At 40.6% G+C, this 17,164-nt stretch overlaps 1 protein-coding gene across 2 annotated transcripts in view; it reads right to left on the bottom strand.

The window, feature by feature from the left end:
• The window catches only part of USP22 (ubiquitin specific peptidase 22), a 115,652-nt gene extending 100,462 nt beyond the window's left edge, over positions 1-15,190 (bottom strand). The window contains exons 1-2 of one of the 2 annotated variants that reach the window (XM_019512644.1): positions 15,184-15,190; positions 8,814-8,946 (exon numbers count right to left, since the gene is read on the bottom strand). In XM_019512644.1, coding sequence (XP_019368189.1) covers positions 8,814-8,925 — 112 coding nt within the window. In that variant the 5' untranslated portion in view covers positions 8,926-8,946; positions 15,184-15,190. Of the gene's footprint in view, positions 1-8,813; positions 8,947-15,183 lie in introns of those variants that run through there. The other variant, XM_019512642.1, reaches the window with a different exon arrangement.
• Between the last annotated feature and the right edge of the window lie 1,974 nt (positions 15,191-17,164).

Here is a 17,164-nt window from a genome sequence, read left to right as displayed (position 1 = left end):
CCTAAAAAACCACTGGATCTGGCTCACAGAGCTGGAGGGCTTTGCCTGTGCCTGCGCCAGACCAGGCAACAAGGAGCTGTGTTGAGGCCATACCACTTCCAGCTGTGCCTGTGCTGCTGCCACCTCTCCCCAGTCTTTCAGCTCCAGTTCAATGTGGGCCAGGTAGCTCAAGTGGTGCATCAGTAGTGAGGGGCTTTGCCTATGCCACCCCCACCACACCTCCCTCTACAGTTGAGGCGTGGGTACAGCTTCCAGCCATGCTGCAATCAGGTGTGTGTGTGGGGCAGGGGGGAAGGAGGAACAGGGAAAGAGAGCAGGGAGAAGTGGCACCAGTGCAGAAAGTTTACAGATACCCGCTTCCAGCTTAGCTCCCCCTTAGCTGGGCAGAGAGAAGTAGCAGACTGGAAGAAGCAGCAATGGCATGGACACAGCTCCAAGCTGCCTGGCTTCAGGGTGGGCAAAACCCCCTGCCACTAATGTGCTTCCAAAGCCCGTGTTGGACCACAGCTGAATTGTTCTGGGCCACAGCTTGTAAAAGGTTGCAGGCCCCTGGTTCTAGAGGCACTGTGGAAAGCCATCTTTTGACACACATCTGAGCCAAGTGAAAGGTAGTATGTATTTGTATTTTGTGAAATGAAGAAAAGTAACAAGAAAAACAAACAAACAAACAAACAAACAAACAAACATGTGAGGAGCGTTTGATGGCCAGCATAAAACCACATCTGCTTTTCCGTATCTTTTCAATGATATCACAATGTCCGCAGCACTGGCAAAATCATTCTTTTGAACTGCTGGATTTCAGGTCCGTGGCATCAATAATCACAAATCTACTTTATTAGCTGAATCAGTCCAACAAATGTTATACCTCAGAAGAGACTGAAAAGACAGATAGACCCATCCTTTTAACTATCTGAAAACTCCACAATTCTACATGCATCACTCCTCAGGCCACCTTTGGTACCTCTACCCCAGGGCACTCTCACAGCTCTTGCGAGTCAAGCAATTTTTCACTGGAAAATGACAATCTGATTGGGCACTGTGCAGAAATTGATAACTCTCCTTGTACAAATTCAAAAGAATATTTAAAATACTGGTCTTGTGGGACTTCCACCATCGCAGTAGGTGAGAGGTGGACAAACTGCACACACTTTTCTTTAGAAGGTCTTTTATTTGCCTGAAAACTGCATGTTTTGTTAGCAGTGTTTCTCCTAGTGGAAATATCAGCCTACCATATTGTGCTATGCATTTTCTGTGCTAAACATAAATAATGCAAGGCATAAAATGAAAAAAGGCAGAATTAGTCTCCTCTCTCATTTGCGCATTAGCATCTCTCTCACGCATGCACACATACTGTCTAATACAATCCATGGGCAAGTACAGCGCTTTAAACATTATATTTTCAGACAAATGGTAGGGCAAGGTATCCAGAGCAGTGTCCAATTTGCAATACCTTGTGAGATAGAGGTAGTTAAGGAATGCACTTTAAGAGCACTCATGAGTATGATCCTATGGGCTCCTAGTATCTGTGGCTGAGCTGCAAGAACATCATTTTCAGTGCTCAGAGCTGTTGCATCTGAAAATCTACAAGACTTTTTAGAGCTGTGATTAAGTCTGCAATTCCTGCTAGTCTCCATGGAGACCGGTGTTGGCTCAGCAAAAAGTTGCTGTGTGCTTTAAAATAATTCTTGTTCATTTTGAAATTGTAAAGCACTTGCTGTTTCTGCCTATCAGATGGTTTTTCCCCATGGAAACAGTAACAGCAGCAGCCATATGCATGACTGTTACAACACTTTTACAGTGGACTTCATATGCGGATGAAAGCTAAACACTGAAGACAACATTAAAAAAAAAAAAAAAAAAATCTCCAGAATCGTCAAGCCAACAAGCCTGTTGTGTGCTTCTACATTTCTGAGTTACCCTAACATCTTTACAGTTAAGATGCTTGTATACAATGTCACAATGATGACAGAATCCTTCCTGGAGATAATGAAGCCCTGCTTAATTGCATCCATTCTGTCTCGTGTTATGCTTGGTTTCTCCTTTTTGTTTAGACCCTAACACTCTGTAGAGGAGTTGTTCTCTCTTTGGCACTGCTTTCCTCCTGTATAGCAGGACATAAGTTGCCATAGGGTTTTTAAACAAGAAGGGACCCTAAACACACATTTTAGCTCAGCCCAGTTTTAGGTTTAATTTCTTTTAAACTCATACGAAAGCTGTATTTCGTTAGTTAATACCCACAACTTCACAAACCCAAAGAGCTCAGGTTTCCAGAATGATTAGATAGCTCAAAAAAACCAAACAAACAGTTTACAACATATAAAGAGCCATTTGCAGTTTTAAAAAAACGCTCCACAAACATTTGGTTGATTTTCACAATTCATATATATTATAGTTATGTAGCACCTATGGAAGAGCTAGAAAAGAAAGCAGGCAAATAAGCCTGGTGTTCTATATTTGGTACTTTGCTTGCTAAGCTTTTGGGTGCAAGATTGCACAGAGAGACAGATCTTGATATTATTACAAACCCTCAGCCACAGATTATTGAAATTATTGAGATTACTGAAATCTATAGTGCTGCCCTGGCAAAGCCTAAGTGCCAATTCCAACTTCTCCCTGAATTTTAAATTCTTTCAGCATAGACCTTGCACACGGTGACACATAATGATAAGCTTCTCTTCGGCAACAAGAGTATCCTCAACCACAGCACTGTTTCTTCTACTTTCCCGATTTATCTCTAGGATCTAAGGCTTGCAACAGAGTTGACTTTGAACCCCTCCCACTTTCTCTTAGAGCCAAAAAAATGTTACCTGTCACCGTATGAGCGCCATATAAAAATGCTTCTCTATATGCTTCAAACACCCACCCCTTCAGTGCAGTGCCTGGCAACTCCTTTCTCTAGAGCTTCCCCAAGTCCCAGATCTCACTCCTTCAGTTTAATATTGAGTAGTACTGCACACCTTGATACCCAAGGTGTAGATCCTACACTCATCCTCCTCCTTACAACACCTGCATAAAAAGAAGAAAGAAGATGAGTATGAATGATAAGGTATTTTAAAACCAATTTCCCCCCCAGTAACAACCAGTAAATCAATATTAAAGTACATTAGTAACAGAACAGTCATTCTTTAAAATGATATTTTGCCTTCAGGGAACCAATGTGCAATTTGTTCCATGGGTAGTAAAAATATTGAAGTAGCACAAGCACAAGTGTGGCTGTGGGTCCAGGGCTTTAGAGAATATTTGTTCCCAAGACAAGTTAAAAAAACTAATGGAAACGTGCAACTTATCTCCCTGTAAATAGTTTCTACTACAAAAACAAAATTTGAACCAGAAATGGTTCTGACAATAGTGAGCATATTTACATGGAGCATACTTCTGTGTATTAGAATTTCCTTTTAAAGTAAGAGCATAAATATGCTGTAATGTGGTGATGCATATAATGTATGTAAGAGTCCATAGAGACATTGTATATTAACATGCAAAAGGCATTATATACTTTTGAACAGCCCTGGGCAACTGACAGCGTTAGACTTTTGTCCCTTGATACAGTTCTGAACTATTTCCAAATTTTTAATGCTTTATAGCATGCTGAGATATTAACATCTCCACCTGATTTCTAGTACTTCTGTCCCCTAAGGTTTAATTATAAAATAATGTTGTTTCTTTAAAATTGTTTTGTTTATCGTTTTTCGGTCTTTTGACTAATATCTAGCATTTAAATATTCCACCTGAAAGTAATGAGGAATATCGCCTTTATACCAATTAGGGCTATAAACATCACTTGAAAAATTATCCGTTTGACCTCCTCTAATTATATTGGTTAAATGGTGAACCGACAGTACATTTCTAGTTTAGTGACCTCCGGTTGTAATGACCCCGACCCCAGCTCCGGCCCCTTATGTGCCCCGTGCTACACAAGCCCCAGCCACTGGGTAGGGGCATGGCCAAGTCACCAGGGGACACTGCCCAGCTGCAGAGTCACAGCTTCTCCTCCCCCCTATGGGCAAGGGTAGGGGCTGGAGACCTCTCCTGCACCCAGATCCCGCTGCCACGGGGAGGGAGGGGAGTGCCAAGCCTCCCCACAGGGGTTGGGCAGGGCCTGTCTGCTACAGCACCGAGACTCCCGGCCCCGAAGTGGGTCTGCCTGGCCCTCCTGCAGCAGTGGCAGCCAGGGCAGGGCGATGTGTTCTGCCTCAGGGCCAGATCAGGCTCAGCATCATGGCCAGGAGGGGGAAGCAGACCTGGCAGAGGTTGCGCTGCTGGGGCCAGACCACTCTATCCCCTGGGTGAGCTGAGGAGGACCCGACAGCATGGAGAAGCCTTCCAAGTGCAGGGTGCGGCAGCGCAAGCGTGGTGGGAACCACAGGGAACTTGTCACCCATTGCCATGCCCAGGCCCCATCGCTGCAGGGGGGCAGGACAGACCCACCATAACGCCTGGAGTCTCACTGCTGCAGCAGAAAGGCCCCACCTGACACCTGTGGGGGGTGCCAAGCACCACAGCTGGGCAGTGCCCCTGAGTGGCGTGGTTGCACCCTCTGCCTGCAACTCCCCACCAGCAGCCTAGGACCCATGCAGCAATGGGTGCATGGCAAAGACATAGGGGGCCAGGGCTGAGGCCATTCCTGCTGCAGGCCACTAAACGGTAGATAAGCTGTAAATGGTAAAATATAATTATCGTTTAACCGTTTACATCCCTAATACTAATGCTTTCTTTATTCACTTTCTGAAAAAATAAATGTTGTTTTCTTTAAGGAAATCTTAGCAGTCAACACTTCATTGCCTATGGCTGGTATAAGAACTTATTCATTTTTATAGGAAAGTTAGGGTTCTTGAAGAATATGGCTATCCATTACAAAGTAGTGACTTACTTTACTTTTTCTATCCCTTTATAATAACTTTACAGATTTGTAGAGGATGCCTGAACCTTTCTAGATGTAACATTGCCGCACAACACTGTTTTATAAATAGGTTTGCTATGCAAAATGTTGCTCAAGTGAATCAAATTACAATTAAAAGGTACCTTATACCCAACTGTACTTTTAATACTCCAAATGGGACGACCAAATATTAAATTGAATGTTGGGAAAAAATTAAGACCTTTATATTTAAGAGTAAAATATACTAAACCAGAGGTTCCCAAACTTTTTTCTTATTGTATACCCCCTTCCAGATTCCAGCTGCCTGTGTTTCCCTAGCAGCACACATTTTATAATTTTAACCCCCTAAATGCCAGTTATTATTACAATGAAAATTAAATCTGCCATTATACAATTTCTCCCACGTACCGCCCCCCCCGGAGATGTCTTGCATATATATTCCCAGAGGTATGCGTACCAAGTCTGGGAACACCTAATAAACAAACTATTTAAGCATTTTAATGTGTAAGGATACATTTGCTAGAAAGACTTAGGTATCATATTTAATAATACTCCTCCCATCGAGCACATAAAACTGGCTCACCATATGAGATCTACTTTTATCTGTTAAATCAGCTTTTCACTGTTTAACCAGTTACATTTTTAAATATAAACCGGACTCCATCACAGTTATATCCAAGTGCAAATCTTGCAGCTTGAAATCTTGTTTAATGTAATAAGTGATTCTAACCTCAACTCAAACAGAAAAGATGAAAATGGACATTCCTGTCTTCCTTATTAACTCTGACAAGAGGAACGAAACATGTCAGCATTTCTCAACAGAGACATCCACATTACTGTGTAGACGGTGTGCCACCACTGCTCAAATGCTGCATTAAATTCAAATGTGTGCTTTTAGGCTCGTCAAAAACCTCCTTGAACCATACTGATATTGGAATAAATTGTCAATTCTGGTTACAAAACATTTATCTGTGTGTGTACAAGTTGGTTAGCAAAAGGGGTCAATACGAAACACACACAAGCGAAGAGAAACAGGATCCTACATGTAACAACCCCATCCCCACCCCCCACAAAAAAAGAGCAAGTTCACAGTTTCTGAATTACTATTACTCTAGTTTCTTTTAAAGGTCTGAGGATTTAAAATACACATAATACCAGTCTAAGACTGCACTTGGAATTAAGGAGGGAGTAAAAGGTGCAGAGGTATAAAAGTGATCAATTTTCAAAACATCATTTTCTTTACAAAAGACGTCATTTTCTTTTAAGTACTAGTTCATGTATAAAAAAAACTCCTTGCGCAATCTTCCACTGCTGGGGTTTTAAATTCTTTATTTTTGGCTAAAGCAGACAGGGATCTTATAATTTTTTTAAGCATCTAGCTACAAAAGGACGTAGCTTTTATAAATACAGTTTTTTTCCTACTGAACACTGTATGTGCAGTCCTGTTATAGGAACAATTTATGCTCTTGTAAATCACTGCTAGCCTTTATAGCTTTCAGGATCTGTTGACGAGTGCAGTAGGTACACAACCTTTTGCCAGGCTAACTGGATTTTCTTCTGTGCCTTATTCAATGAGCGTTTCCTAGCTGGATTCTATTCGTTTTCACTCCAAGAAAAAACCTTACATTTTAAAGGCTGATTTGACCACTCTAAATGGTCAAGTAACTGTCTGCCTAAAATTACTAGAGGTAATTTTGCAGTAGTTTTTTTATTTGTTTGTTTGTTTTAAATAATTATCCATGGAACAGCTCCAGTATTCCCTATGGAAACCTTTCATGATCATTTAGTACTGGCCTCCTCACTTCTTCTGTCATCACTATGTGAGGGCTGATGCTAAAGCTGCCATCATGCTCCTGTCATCTGGAAACTTTAAATATCTTTAATAATTCCACTTTTGTAGAGTTATTAAAAATAAGAGGTAGAGCATTTGGGTAAGCAATGATGAAAGGAACTGATGCCTTGCAGAATCCTTGCAGAAAGAGGAACTGAAAATGAAGAGAGGAGTAAGGCAGCAGGTGGAAAGTTAATAATTAAGGAATATAAAATAAAATCAAAATCTATTTACAAAACAGAGGTTCTACCCATCTCTGGAGTCTGGTGACAACACTAACTCAGCTTTGTGTTATTACAGTGTCTACCATTTCAAATAAAAGCTAGTCTTGAGAGAGACACTGTATACATGCTTATGCAAGAGAGTCAGCATACTGTGTGCATCTTCATAGCTAATACCTGTTCCCTAAATCTTCTTGGAGAGAGATACTTAATTCCCAGCTAATTCTCTTAAAAAGTTTACCTTCCATTCAAAACAAAAAGCTGCATGCCTTTGAAAAAACAAACAAACAAAAAAAAAACAAAACAAAAAACCAGAAAAGCCATTCAGGTTCTGGAAGAGTTTAGCGTTTTAGCTTCGCATACATTCCCACTGGCTGTGAAATGTTTCTATTTTTACTCCTGCTTTGCAAACAGGGTGAGCCACTCAAGAAAACCCCAGATGCTAAATGAAATATTCTTATTTTACTTACCTTTGCTGATAAGCATCTGGTTATACATCATTACAGTCTGCTGAAACCTAGATGCTAAGGTTTAACACTCAGTATCAGTTAGGTTGGAACTTGCTACTTTCTGGGTCTAAATGAAGTAAGGTTATTAGAAGGCAAAAACCTTCTTTTGGTTTATTCTGCTTCAGAAGGATAACAAGTAATATCAAATGCACAATACTGAGCTAACTGCATAACAGCAATCATAGTACAGTGAAAAATGCAGTAACTTCATAGCCCCAAACCACCTAAAAATAATCAGCTAGCAAATCACTGGACCTTGAAAATAAGCGTAGCGAACTTTTTTTTTTTTTTTGAGGTAATGGATTCCTTAACTTCCTTTCTCCATTTTTTGTGTTTCTTTTCATAAGAGGCAAAGCTATATGGCTACAAATACAATCTAAAGTTATTGTAGCACCTAAAATAATGATTTTCCATCACATTAGTTTTTCATAAGGCTTTATTGACATGGGTCTAAGCATGGCCTAGCAAGGACAATCCAATTGTTTGACTTTTAGTACATTTCAGTCAGGAAAGAAGGCAGGAAAAAGTGGTTAGTCAACAAGCTAACTCTGAGAAGCTGAACCTCAGTATTCCAATGTCACAGTCAACCAATTTCCAATCAACACTAACCAGGTTGTTCTTAAGTACCATGAACTAAAAACACCATTGTTATCTGAGAGTAAAGATTGATTCTCTTGGTTTTGCAGGTCACCCAGCAGTGAAGGTTGCAGGATCACAACTTCATGGGCGTTTGGCAGATGTAGAGGTAGAATGGAAGACAGTTCTTCTACTATCAGTATTGCACTTCTGACAACAGTTGAATAATTTCTTGTCATTAACCTAAGCAACATACGACTAAAAACAGGACAGGAGTGCAGAAACCAATATATTTTTTAAAATATTTTTTTCTGAACATAACTTCATTAACTTGCAGCGTGTTGGGATTTGTGAATTTCATAAGCAATAATGAATATGGATTTGACAATTCAATTTTTATGTTAGTTATTATAAACAAGTGATCTAACAAAAAGTTAAAGATAAAACCTGAATTGCCAGCAAAAACACATCACTTACACAAGAGAGGTCACTGCAGGGTACGCCTCCCAATCCCCTCCCCTTCCTTTTCTAAAGAATTTAAGTCAAGAAGTATCAACAGACAGTAAAAGTTGCAATAATGAAACCTTAGGTTATAATAAAGAATGCATTAATGTTACAATAAAAACAGGGCTGATGCTACTGTGCATTTAAAAAAAAAAGTGCCACAGGTTTAGTCCAAACAGCAGATGGACCTTCCTGTCTTAATGAGCTGTGTTTTGGTATGTGCCATGCTGTTAGACGTCAAGCTCTGAAATGGGTTAAAAGGGTGGAGGAGGTATTCCTGGGCGAGGGCTTACCTAAGTTGTGTCGCTTTGTCTTCGCGTGCTCGTGAATATGTTTCTTTGTGAAACAGCCAAAGAAGACACAGTAGAGGCAAGAGTGAAGTCTGTTCAGGTGGGCACCACACATGTGACAAATACACGACTTTGCCTGAAACACACAAATGAACATTCTTGATTAATAACAAACCCATTCACAAGGGCCAACACACTATTAACCTCTTAATCTACATGTGCTGCATTTATAATAAGCGTAGCTGGAGTCCAAATAAAGTGTAAACAAGCTTTTAGCAGACAGCAGAAATAACTTAAGTTCTGTCTCTCTAGGGCAAATGCAACTGTAGGCAGTGGCAGCAGAAATTTCTCTACTTCTCCAAAGCGTTTCAACATCTTTAATCCAGAGCAGCTCCCTTTTAAGACCAGACAACAGTCACACTCATGTCTTGCTCAGTTTCACTATTGTAATCAATACCCTGTCTGGCTTATACAACAGATTTTTGGCACCTGTCACTTGGAGGGTGGTGCAATAATCACCAATATATTCCATATGAACAAACCAGCTATATAGGTAAGCACATTTGGTCACTCACTGGGGCCGGCTTTGCACCAAGTTTGGAAGGTAAAAGAAATCCCATTTCCTGAGCTACCCTGTGTAACAAGGTATATGATGAAAGCCACTATGATTCATTTGAAGTCAAGAACAACCAAAAAGAAAAAAAGAAAAGAAAAGAAAAACAACCTAACAGTACACTTTGCCTTCTGTTGCTACAACACATTTTAACTACTAACACCAGCAAAGTAGTGTTCAAAAGGAAGAAATGATAGACTTAATATTTGATTGGAGGTATTCTTTAAAATCAACAGCCCATAACACTTTCATCCTCTTGGCATCAAAATTAGATGCTCCAATAAACCTCTTGGGAGATTCCTATTATTCCCAATTGGTTAAAAAATTAGGAATTGAGAGAGTACAAGCGAGCACAAGCACGAAAGCATGAGCGAGCAAGATCGAAATCACCATACACTATTTAGCAATCAATATTTTAAGCCTTTTTAAGACCCATTGCCCTTGTTCGCAGAGTGGCAACCAGAATGATTCAAGTTTAAATCATTTCTCAAGTGCATCTGGGAGATGTAGTCAACGTTAATTCCAGCAGCAAGGGACTAAGTGTCCTGAAATCAGAGGAAATGAAGTTAAAGGTCAGTCACCCACTTTACTGTGGTGGTTTAACTGTTCTCCAACAGCTCAAAGCTACAAATAGCACTTGGGCCCTGTTACAATAACGAATGAGGAAAGAGCACCTCTACCCTGAAATATAGTGATAAGTTTTCCTGATGTTACTTGAAAAAAATCATATCTTGAGTCTTGGACTGTTCAAGTCACTAGACAAGTGCCATCATCCAACCCCCCTCGCTCCCCCAAGAGTTAATCTTTAACAGTATTTGCCCACTTTCCCATGACTAAAAATAATGCCACAAAAATGATACCAGATTGACATTTTGCTTTTAGACCATCTCTGGTGTTAAAAATTAATAACAAAGCTTACAGTCTGTTACACTGTATAACATTTTCAGATGCTTCAAAACAAGACCCAAATTTTGAATCACACATTTTGTGCATTCCAAGCTTCCAGAAATCCTTAGATGAAAATAGATTAGTTAAATCCAACTGCACACACACCTACATTAAGAAATATTTTAAAACAGGACCAAATAGCTTGCTACCACCACCGCAACTTGTATCTTAAGAAAATGTTGCAGATCTGTCTGTCCAACGTCTGACTGTTGTTCTCTGGTTGCATATGCTAAATATGATTTCCCTGTCTCTTAAAGATTACTGCTATGGTAACAACGCTAGCAATTGGCCTTTTCATTTCTTAGCTAACTAAGACTGGAAGTCATTTAGCAGATGATACAATGAGCCAGCCAGAAGCTGAGTGGGCATGTCTACACACTCATTAATGCGCCATAATTACAGCGCATTAAAGTTTAGTACCAGTAATTACAGGTACTAAACTTAATGCGCTGTAAATCTGCGCTACTGCACAGTAATGCCAGCACACACTTTTTATGTGATGCTAATGCTTGGTAGACTAATTCTACTGTGCATTAGCACCGTTTTTGCTGACTGTGTTAATGCACAGTAGTTAACACGGTCAGCAAAAATGGTGCTAATGCACAGTAGAATTGGTCTACTGCGCATCTAGCATCTCATGTAGACGCACCCAGTATCTCTCACTTTTACTGCTTTTCAACCCATCTCATAGAATATGCAATCTTGAATCAAATCAAAATTAAGCAGAACAATGAAACATTAAAATAATCTAGGACTTAATTATGAAGAAATTCAACAATACACTTAGCAGCTGAACTTTTCTTTCACCCATGTGCCTGTGTTTGTTTAAAGTTTTTTCTGATATTTTTAGAAATACAGTTTAAAAGAGGGTAAAGTAGTATCTAACTTCTTTTTAAAGGAGACTCCTGTCTCCTTTTCACTTTTCTGTGCTTTAAAAGGTGCTAAGTGGGGGGGAAAAAATCAAGCAGACAAAAATGTGGCAAATGGTTTTTTTCATCTTTTATTGGATCAACTTGCCTAATACATTTCCTGGATCATCATGGTTACACTACCAATCCAACCCTACTTTAAAAAAAAAAAACCCAGTAATCAATTGGTTTATTTAAAACCCTCCTGTCCTCATCTCTTGAGGCTGCAGACTGATAGCAACTACAGCAAAATGCAGTACTATAACTAAGTGTTCAAAACACTAAATTAGATCCCAAAGTGTCAAAAGCCTAGCTTCAAATCTTAAGTTTTTCTTCAAATGGTATTTTATGGGTCTAACTTCTAACTTTAGCCTTTAGGGAAGCCTCCTGCCTTCAGCTGTACCCAGAAATGCAGGTGGAAGAGGACTCCACTATTCTTAGCCTAACACCCAGCATAGGAAAGCAGTTAGAAATTTCTGCTCCCTAGCCCATCCCTCACTATGCTGCCTCCTGGCTCTCACACCTGTTCTCTTTACCTAGCTCAGCAGCGCTTTATCTTTAGCGCATGGGCCAGATTCAGCCATGGAGCAGAGTCACTCAGCCTTTGGGGCTCCCCATAGGTCTGGAAAACTGGTGGTGGAAGAGTGGTAGCAGTGTTAATTGCTCCCAGAGCCATGCTAATTACTGCTCCATTGCTGCCAAATTTCCAGACCTATGGGGAGCTATATGGTTTGGAAGACATAACCCTGCAGCCCTGACTGCACCAGCATGAAGTCAGGCTGGCACATGATGTTGTGCCTCAGCCAGATCCAGCATGTGAGGTCACGCTGGCACACCAGATCACACCTGTGGGTCCTACCCCATGTGCTGGGCCTGCGCCATGCATCCAGTCTGTAGGAACAGAAAGGCTGAGCACCACTGACCCAGTCTCCTGAATCCCCTCTCTCTAACCTCGTCTTGATCATTCACTCTGAGACACACGTGAAGAACAGAACAGGAGACTGTATAACGGTAAATTATTCTGTCCATTTGGAAGAATAGGAGACCACAGGGCAGATCCAGTGGTGCAGTTGCATCCCCCTCCCCTTTAATTTCTGCTCAACCCAAACTTTAAAACCAACTGCCTAGGAGGGCAGCAGCATTTTATTCAGACAGTGCCGAGGGAGTCAATGGACTACATGGCTCATTATAATCTGCCTAACTCCTGCTAATTCCTCTTCACTCCACAGATGTTAACAACTCTCTCCTTTTTAATGGTCTTGATGTTCCACTATTCAAAGTATCCTTTCTTCTGCAGTTTGTTATCCATTTCTGAAGATGTCACCCTTCTAGTTCATAGTCCAACAGAAGTTCTAGTTCATAGGCCGGGTATTATTAACTCAGGTATAGAAATGAATGACAATGAAGTATTGGAGACACTGTCAAGATGCTCAAGACTACTTGATTTTGCTGTACAAATCTGAATAAGAGATGTACATTTAATTATAATGACCACAAGACCAATGAAACACTATCTTTTGACTATTTTTGCCTAGTTTGTCGTGCTTTTTAAACTTAAAGTACACTCATTTGGTAGATTATATTAAAAATAAAGTTATATTTGTTTTTGCTCTGACAATAATAAACCGAATACTGTAGTGTTGGCCCCTACTATGTTAGCAAAGCTTATAGTTTCTTTCCAAATGGAGAAAAGCTGCACCACACCATTTGAACCCCCTTTTTAAAATCCTAGATCTGCCCCTGGAAAACCAGATCAACTTTCCATAGAAAGAAAGCTGTTCAGCAGCATTTTTGTCATTGGGAGACTGCAATAATCTTTAGCTAAATAAATAATAATCACAAGACTCTGGAAATACTACAAAAGGTTGGAAACTCTGGAGATGGGAGTTCAATTTTATGCATGGCTAGGCTCTATTCACATCACTTCCTAAAAACAAAGACAGTGGTGACTAATATCGTTTCCATACTCTAAATTATTTTTTAGCCCCTCCTCCAAAAAGTCCTAAAAGGGTACTGAGCTTACTAGGTTAAAAAAACAGGGCATGGAATATACACAAGGGAACTGGTAATGACAAGGTGCTTTAAGTATCATTCATCATCCCAAGATAAATAAGCCAATTTGTAGATGGCTGTGATTTTCCGACACTCCATATGACAACACACTAAACGGGAGTAAAAGGAAAAAGGCAGGCTTTAATATGGCAAGTAAATGGGGCTGCTGACACTCCCAGCTGTCTGGAATTGTCAGAACAGTTTGCTATTAATTTCCTACCTAAAGGATGGCAAATAACCAAACACTTATGAAGAGCAATTCACCAGCCCGAGAACGCACTGCCTTGACAGCGCTCCTTGGCATGGCAGCTTTTGCGCCAAATCTCACTTTCTGGGCCAGCATGGATTTCAAATGCAACAAAAGCAGCAGCATGTTGGGCGTAGAAAGCAGTTTGCATGTCATTTAACAGCAGGGCCTCTAAACAACACATCAGATTCAAATGGCCATACATGGTCCGTGCTTGTATCAGCTAGGGTGGTAATAAAGAGGGAAAGACTATATAAGGTTTAGCAGTTCTAAATGCATCTCTAGTGTTCATGGCTTAAGCTGTTTCCATACCTGGGTACAGAAGCCACTAACATGTGTTAGGTCCCCTGTGATCAAAGAACAATATTTGTGTATGTTCACAAGAAGAGCTAAATTAGATAATTCTGTCAGGAAAAATGGAGGGAGTTGGAGAGGTTAAAAGTATCAAGGAAGACTTCTCCATAGGTCTGGGATGGTTTAGTTGGGATGATCCTGCCTTGAGCAGGGGGCTGGACTAGACCTCACAAGGTCCCTTCCAGCCCTACTTTCCTTTGGTCTTATGTAAACTCTCATGTAACATTTAAAGGTATTCCAAGAAACAAAGAAATGCATTGTCAATATTTTAGCAAGGGCTTCCAACAACACCTTTGTCTTGTGATACCTCTTGTGCACCAGCAATACCTATCACAGAAGATGGTGGAGACCCACACTCTAATCTTTCTCTCCTATTTTAAATTAAAAAAAAGAACTTTCATTAATACGTAACAGAAGGTTGTAAAGAGTAGAAAAAAGAGCAGGCTTTATAAGAGGAGGTAAGCCTATCCTCTAGAAAGGTTTCTACCTCTGATCATACCATCATTTTAAACAGATTAGGAAGGAAACTGGTACATATTTGCACAATGTAATAAAATATATGTCTGTGCAGAGTCCACGTACTGGAACCTTGGAAGCATCTTTCGTCACCGGTTTGTCATTGTGATTAGGTTAGCTCCAAAAGCAAGTCATCTATTTTTCAAAAGCATTACTCTAGCCTAAACTACACATATTCCTTGCATAGTGTTGCTTAACTGGGTCCAAAACAGGGGTGAAATCCAAAGACAGGAAGGCACCACAAAATGCCATTCAGTTTGGAAGCTGAACTTTGAGGTGGGCTTCTTGTGAATGACACAAGCCTTTATTATTCTCATTGCACAAATGTCACAGTAATTATTAGGTAGGACAAGCTGGTAATCCCAGAGTAGAGAGGTAAGAACTTTAACCCGTGCCAAGAGGCTAAGAAGAACCTGCCAGTGGAACTTTTTTTCTAAATTCCAACCTCAGCTACCAGGAATCGTCATACCAGAAGAAAAAGGATGTTTCTAAATTTGAAGTTCCCAAAATTAGAATTACTGTTACTAACAATTGTGCGTTTCTCTAGCAGCTTCCATCTGCGAACGTCTGTGTGCTCTGCAAACAAACAAACGCGGCCTCGGCACTTCTGCGGGAAGCAAGCATTTCCCATTCTCTCCAGCCCTCCTACCCCCAACCTCCCACACGTGAAAAATGAGTTAGGGAACAGTTTGCCCAGAGTCACACTGGAAAGCCATGGCAGAGCTAGGAATAAACCTTGGTTTCCTGTATCCTCCACCCCCTGTCTAGATATGCAAATACAAATGAAGTGCGCTGTCAAGCCAAAGGTTGTGATTATATTAAAATAATACTGAAGCCTTACAACTGGTGGGGGGAGGGGGGGAAAGAGAGGGAGGGCAGAGGCATCAGGGAGGGGTACTGACCTTGTGTCTGATCCCAGAGGCTTCAAATGTCTCTGGGACAGCTCATTAATGTATGCAGTGAGATGATCACAGAACTTGTAAACACTTTAAAAATGATCTTTTGTAATCTCTTCAACAGCCATCTCATCACACCCAATGCCCTTGCATCTTGGGAAAGCACAGTATACAAGAGGCAGCAGGAGACTCATAAACGCTTGGATTCATAAAAGCTTGGATCACATCCTTTTGTCTCCTTCCCCAGTGACAAAAACAGACAGTCACAAAAGGTTGTGATATAATAGACTATGAGCCTTTTCTATATTTAAGATGAAGGCCCAAAAGCAATTAATGGTCAGATTTCTTTTTTTTTTTTTATCTTAAAAGTCTTGTAGGGGGAAGAAAGCTAATATTAAATGAAGGCAGACAAGATTTATTACTCCCGAGGTGCTAGGAGTATGTGCAAAATAATGAATTCAGGTCAGAATATCTGCCTTACAAGGTTTCTGACCATCTTAGCCACCACCACTCTGCCTGCATTTATAAGACTGAGTGGGTGCGTCGACACAAGATGCTAACCACGCAGTAGCGTGCCAGGCAAAAACCATGTTAATATGCTACTGCGCAGTAGTATGAGGTTACCACACAGTAAGAATCACTAAAAAGCTACGCACCAGTGGCACTGGGCAGGAGTGCAAGTTCACTGATTTAGTACTTGGTTAACCAAGTACTAAACTTAATGCGCAGTAACTACAGTGCATTAATGAACGTGTAGAGATGCAATACACTGGACATATCTAAGACACACAAGCCAGCAGCCATTTTTCTCAGCCATTAGACTGTTAGATTTAAGTCTTTCTTCAGTTCTGGTCTGTCTGAAGACTTTTAATCTTTATTTTCACAAGAAGACAAGAATCAACTTTCTAATAAGGAACCGAGATTCTCTACCTCTTTGGTTAACTGGTGTATAAGCACCTCTTCCCAAGATGATACAGGGTACTAGGAGTCAACACATTACTTCTGAAGCACTATTTATTTCTTTAATCTATTAAAATAAAGTGTTGCTTATTTACTTCCTGGGGGAAAAAACACAATCATGAACTTGTTCCTATATAGAATCTATATAATGTCTAAGAAAGAGTTCCCTTTTTATGCAGTTTTGCTTTTACTTCACGACAAGGGCGTGTGTACAAGGCGGACAGTATTTTGGTAGTAACCAAGGATCTGGGTTTTCTGTTTCTCATGGAAAAAACAGATAAAAACACGGATTTCCCCCTTTACCCAAGGAAAACAGATTTCTCATTTTTAATGGACAAACCTGTGGATTTTGCCATTTTGCAAAGAGCTCTCTGTAGGCTGGCAGAGTTCCAGCTTGCAAGGGGCTGGTGGAAGTGGGAGGAGGGTGGTCAGGCAGGGGGCACCGTGCCCACGTATACCAGGATGTATTTGGTGGCCGTGTTGGTCCGAGACAAAAAGAAATGCAAAAATCTAGAACTCTTGGTTCAGAGATGATACCTTTTATTAGACCAACTAACAAATTGCAAAAAAATGATCTTTTTCTACAAGGTTTCAGAAGCACACAGCCTTCCTCAGGCTCAGGGAAAATTAAAGATGGTAAAAAGTTACCATGGGTAGAAAATAAACTTGTATTAATAAAAATCAAATGAAATTCTATTAACTAAATTAATTAATTAATACACACACTCCCAGGAGGACAGGGGGAACCCGTGCCCCCAGATCTGTGCATGTGGTGGGGGCGGGCAGTGGTTGCCCACTGTGGGCTCGGGCCCTGCTGCCCTTCCCTGGGGCCTCCGTAGTCTAGTGGGTGCAACCCAGCA

Source organism: Gavialis gangeticus, unplaced genomic scaffold (genome assembly GCF_001723915.1).
Source record: "Gavialis gangeticus isolate Ggan-Ray unplaced genomic scaffold, GavGan_comp1, whole genome shotgun sequence".
NCBI lineage: Eukaryota > Metazoa > Chordata > Crocodylia > Gavialidae > Gavialis > Gavialis gangeticus.
Note: the sequence above shows the minus strand (reverse complement) of the source record. Positions and strands in the feature narration are given on the sequence as shown.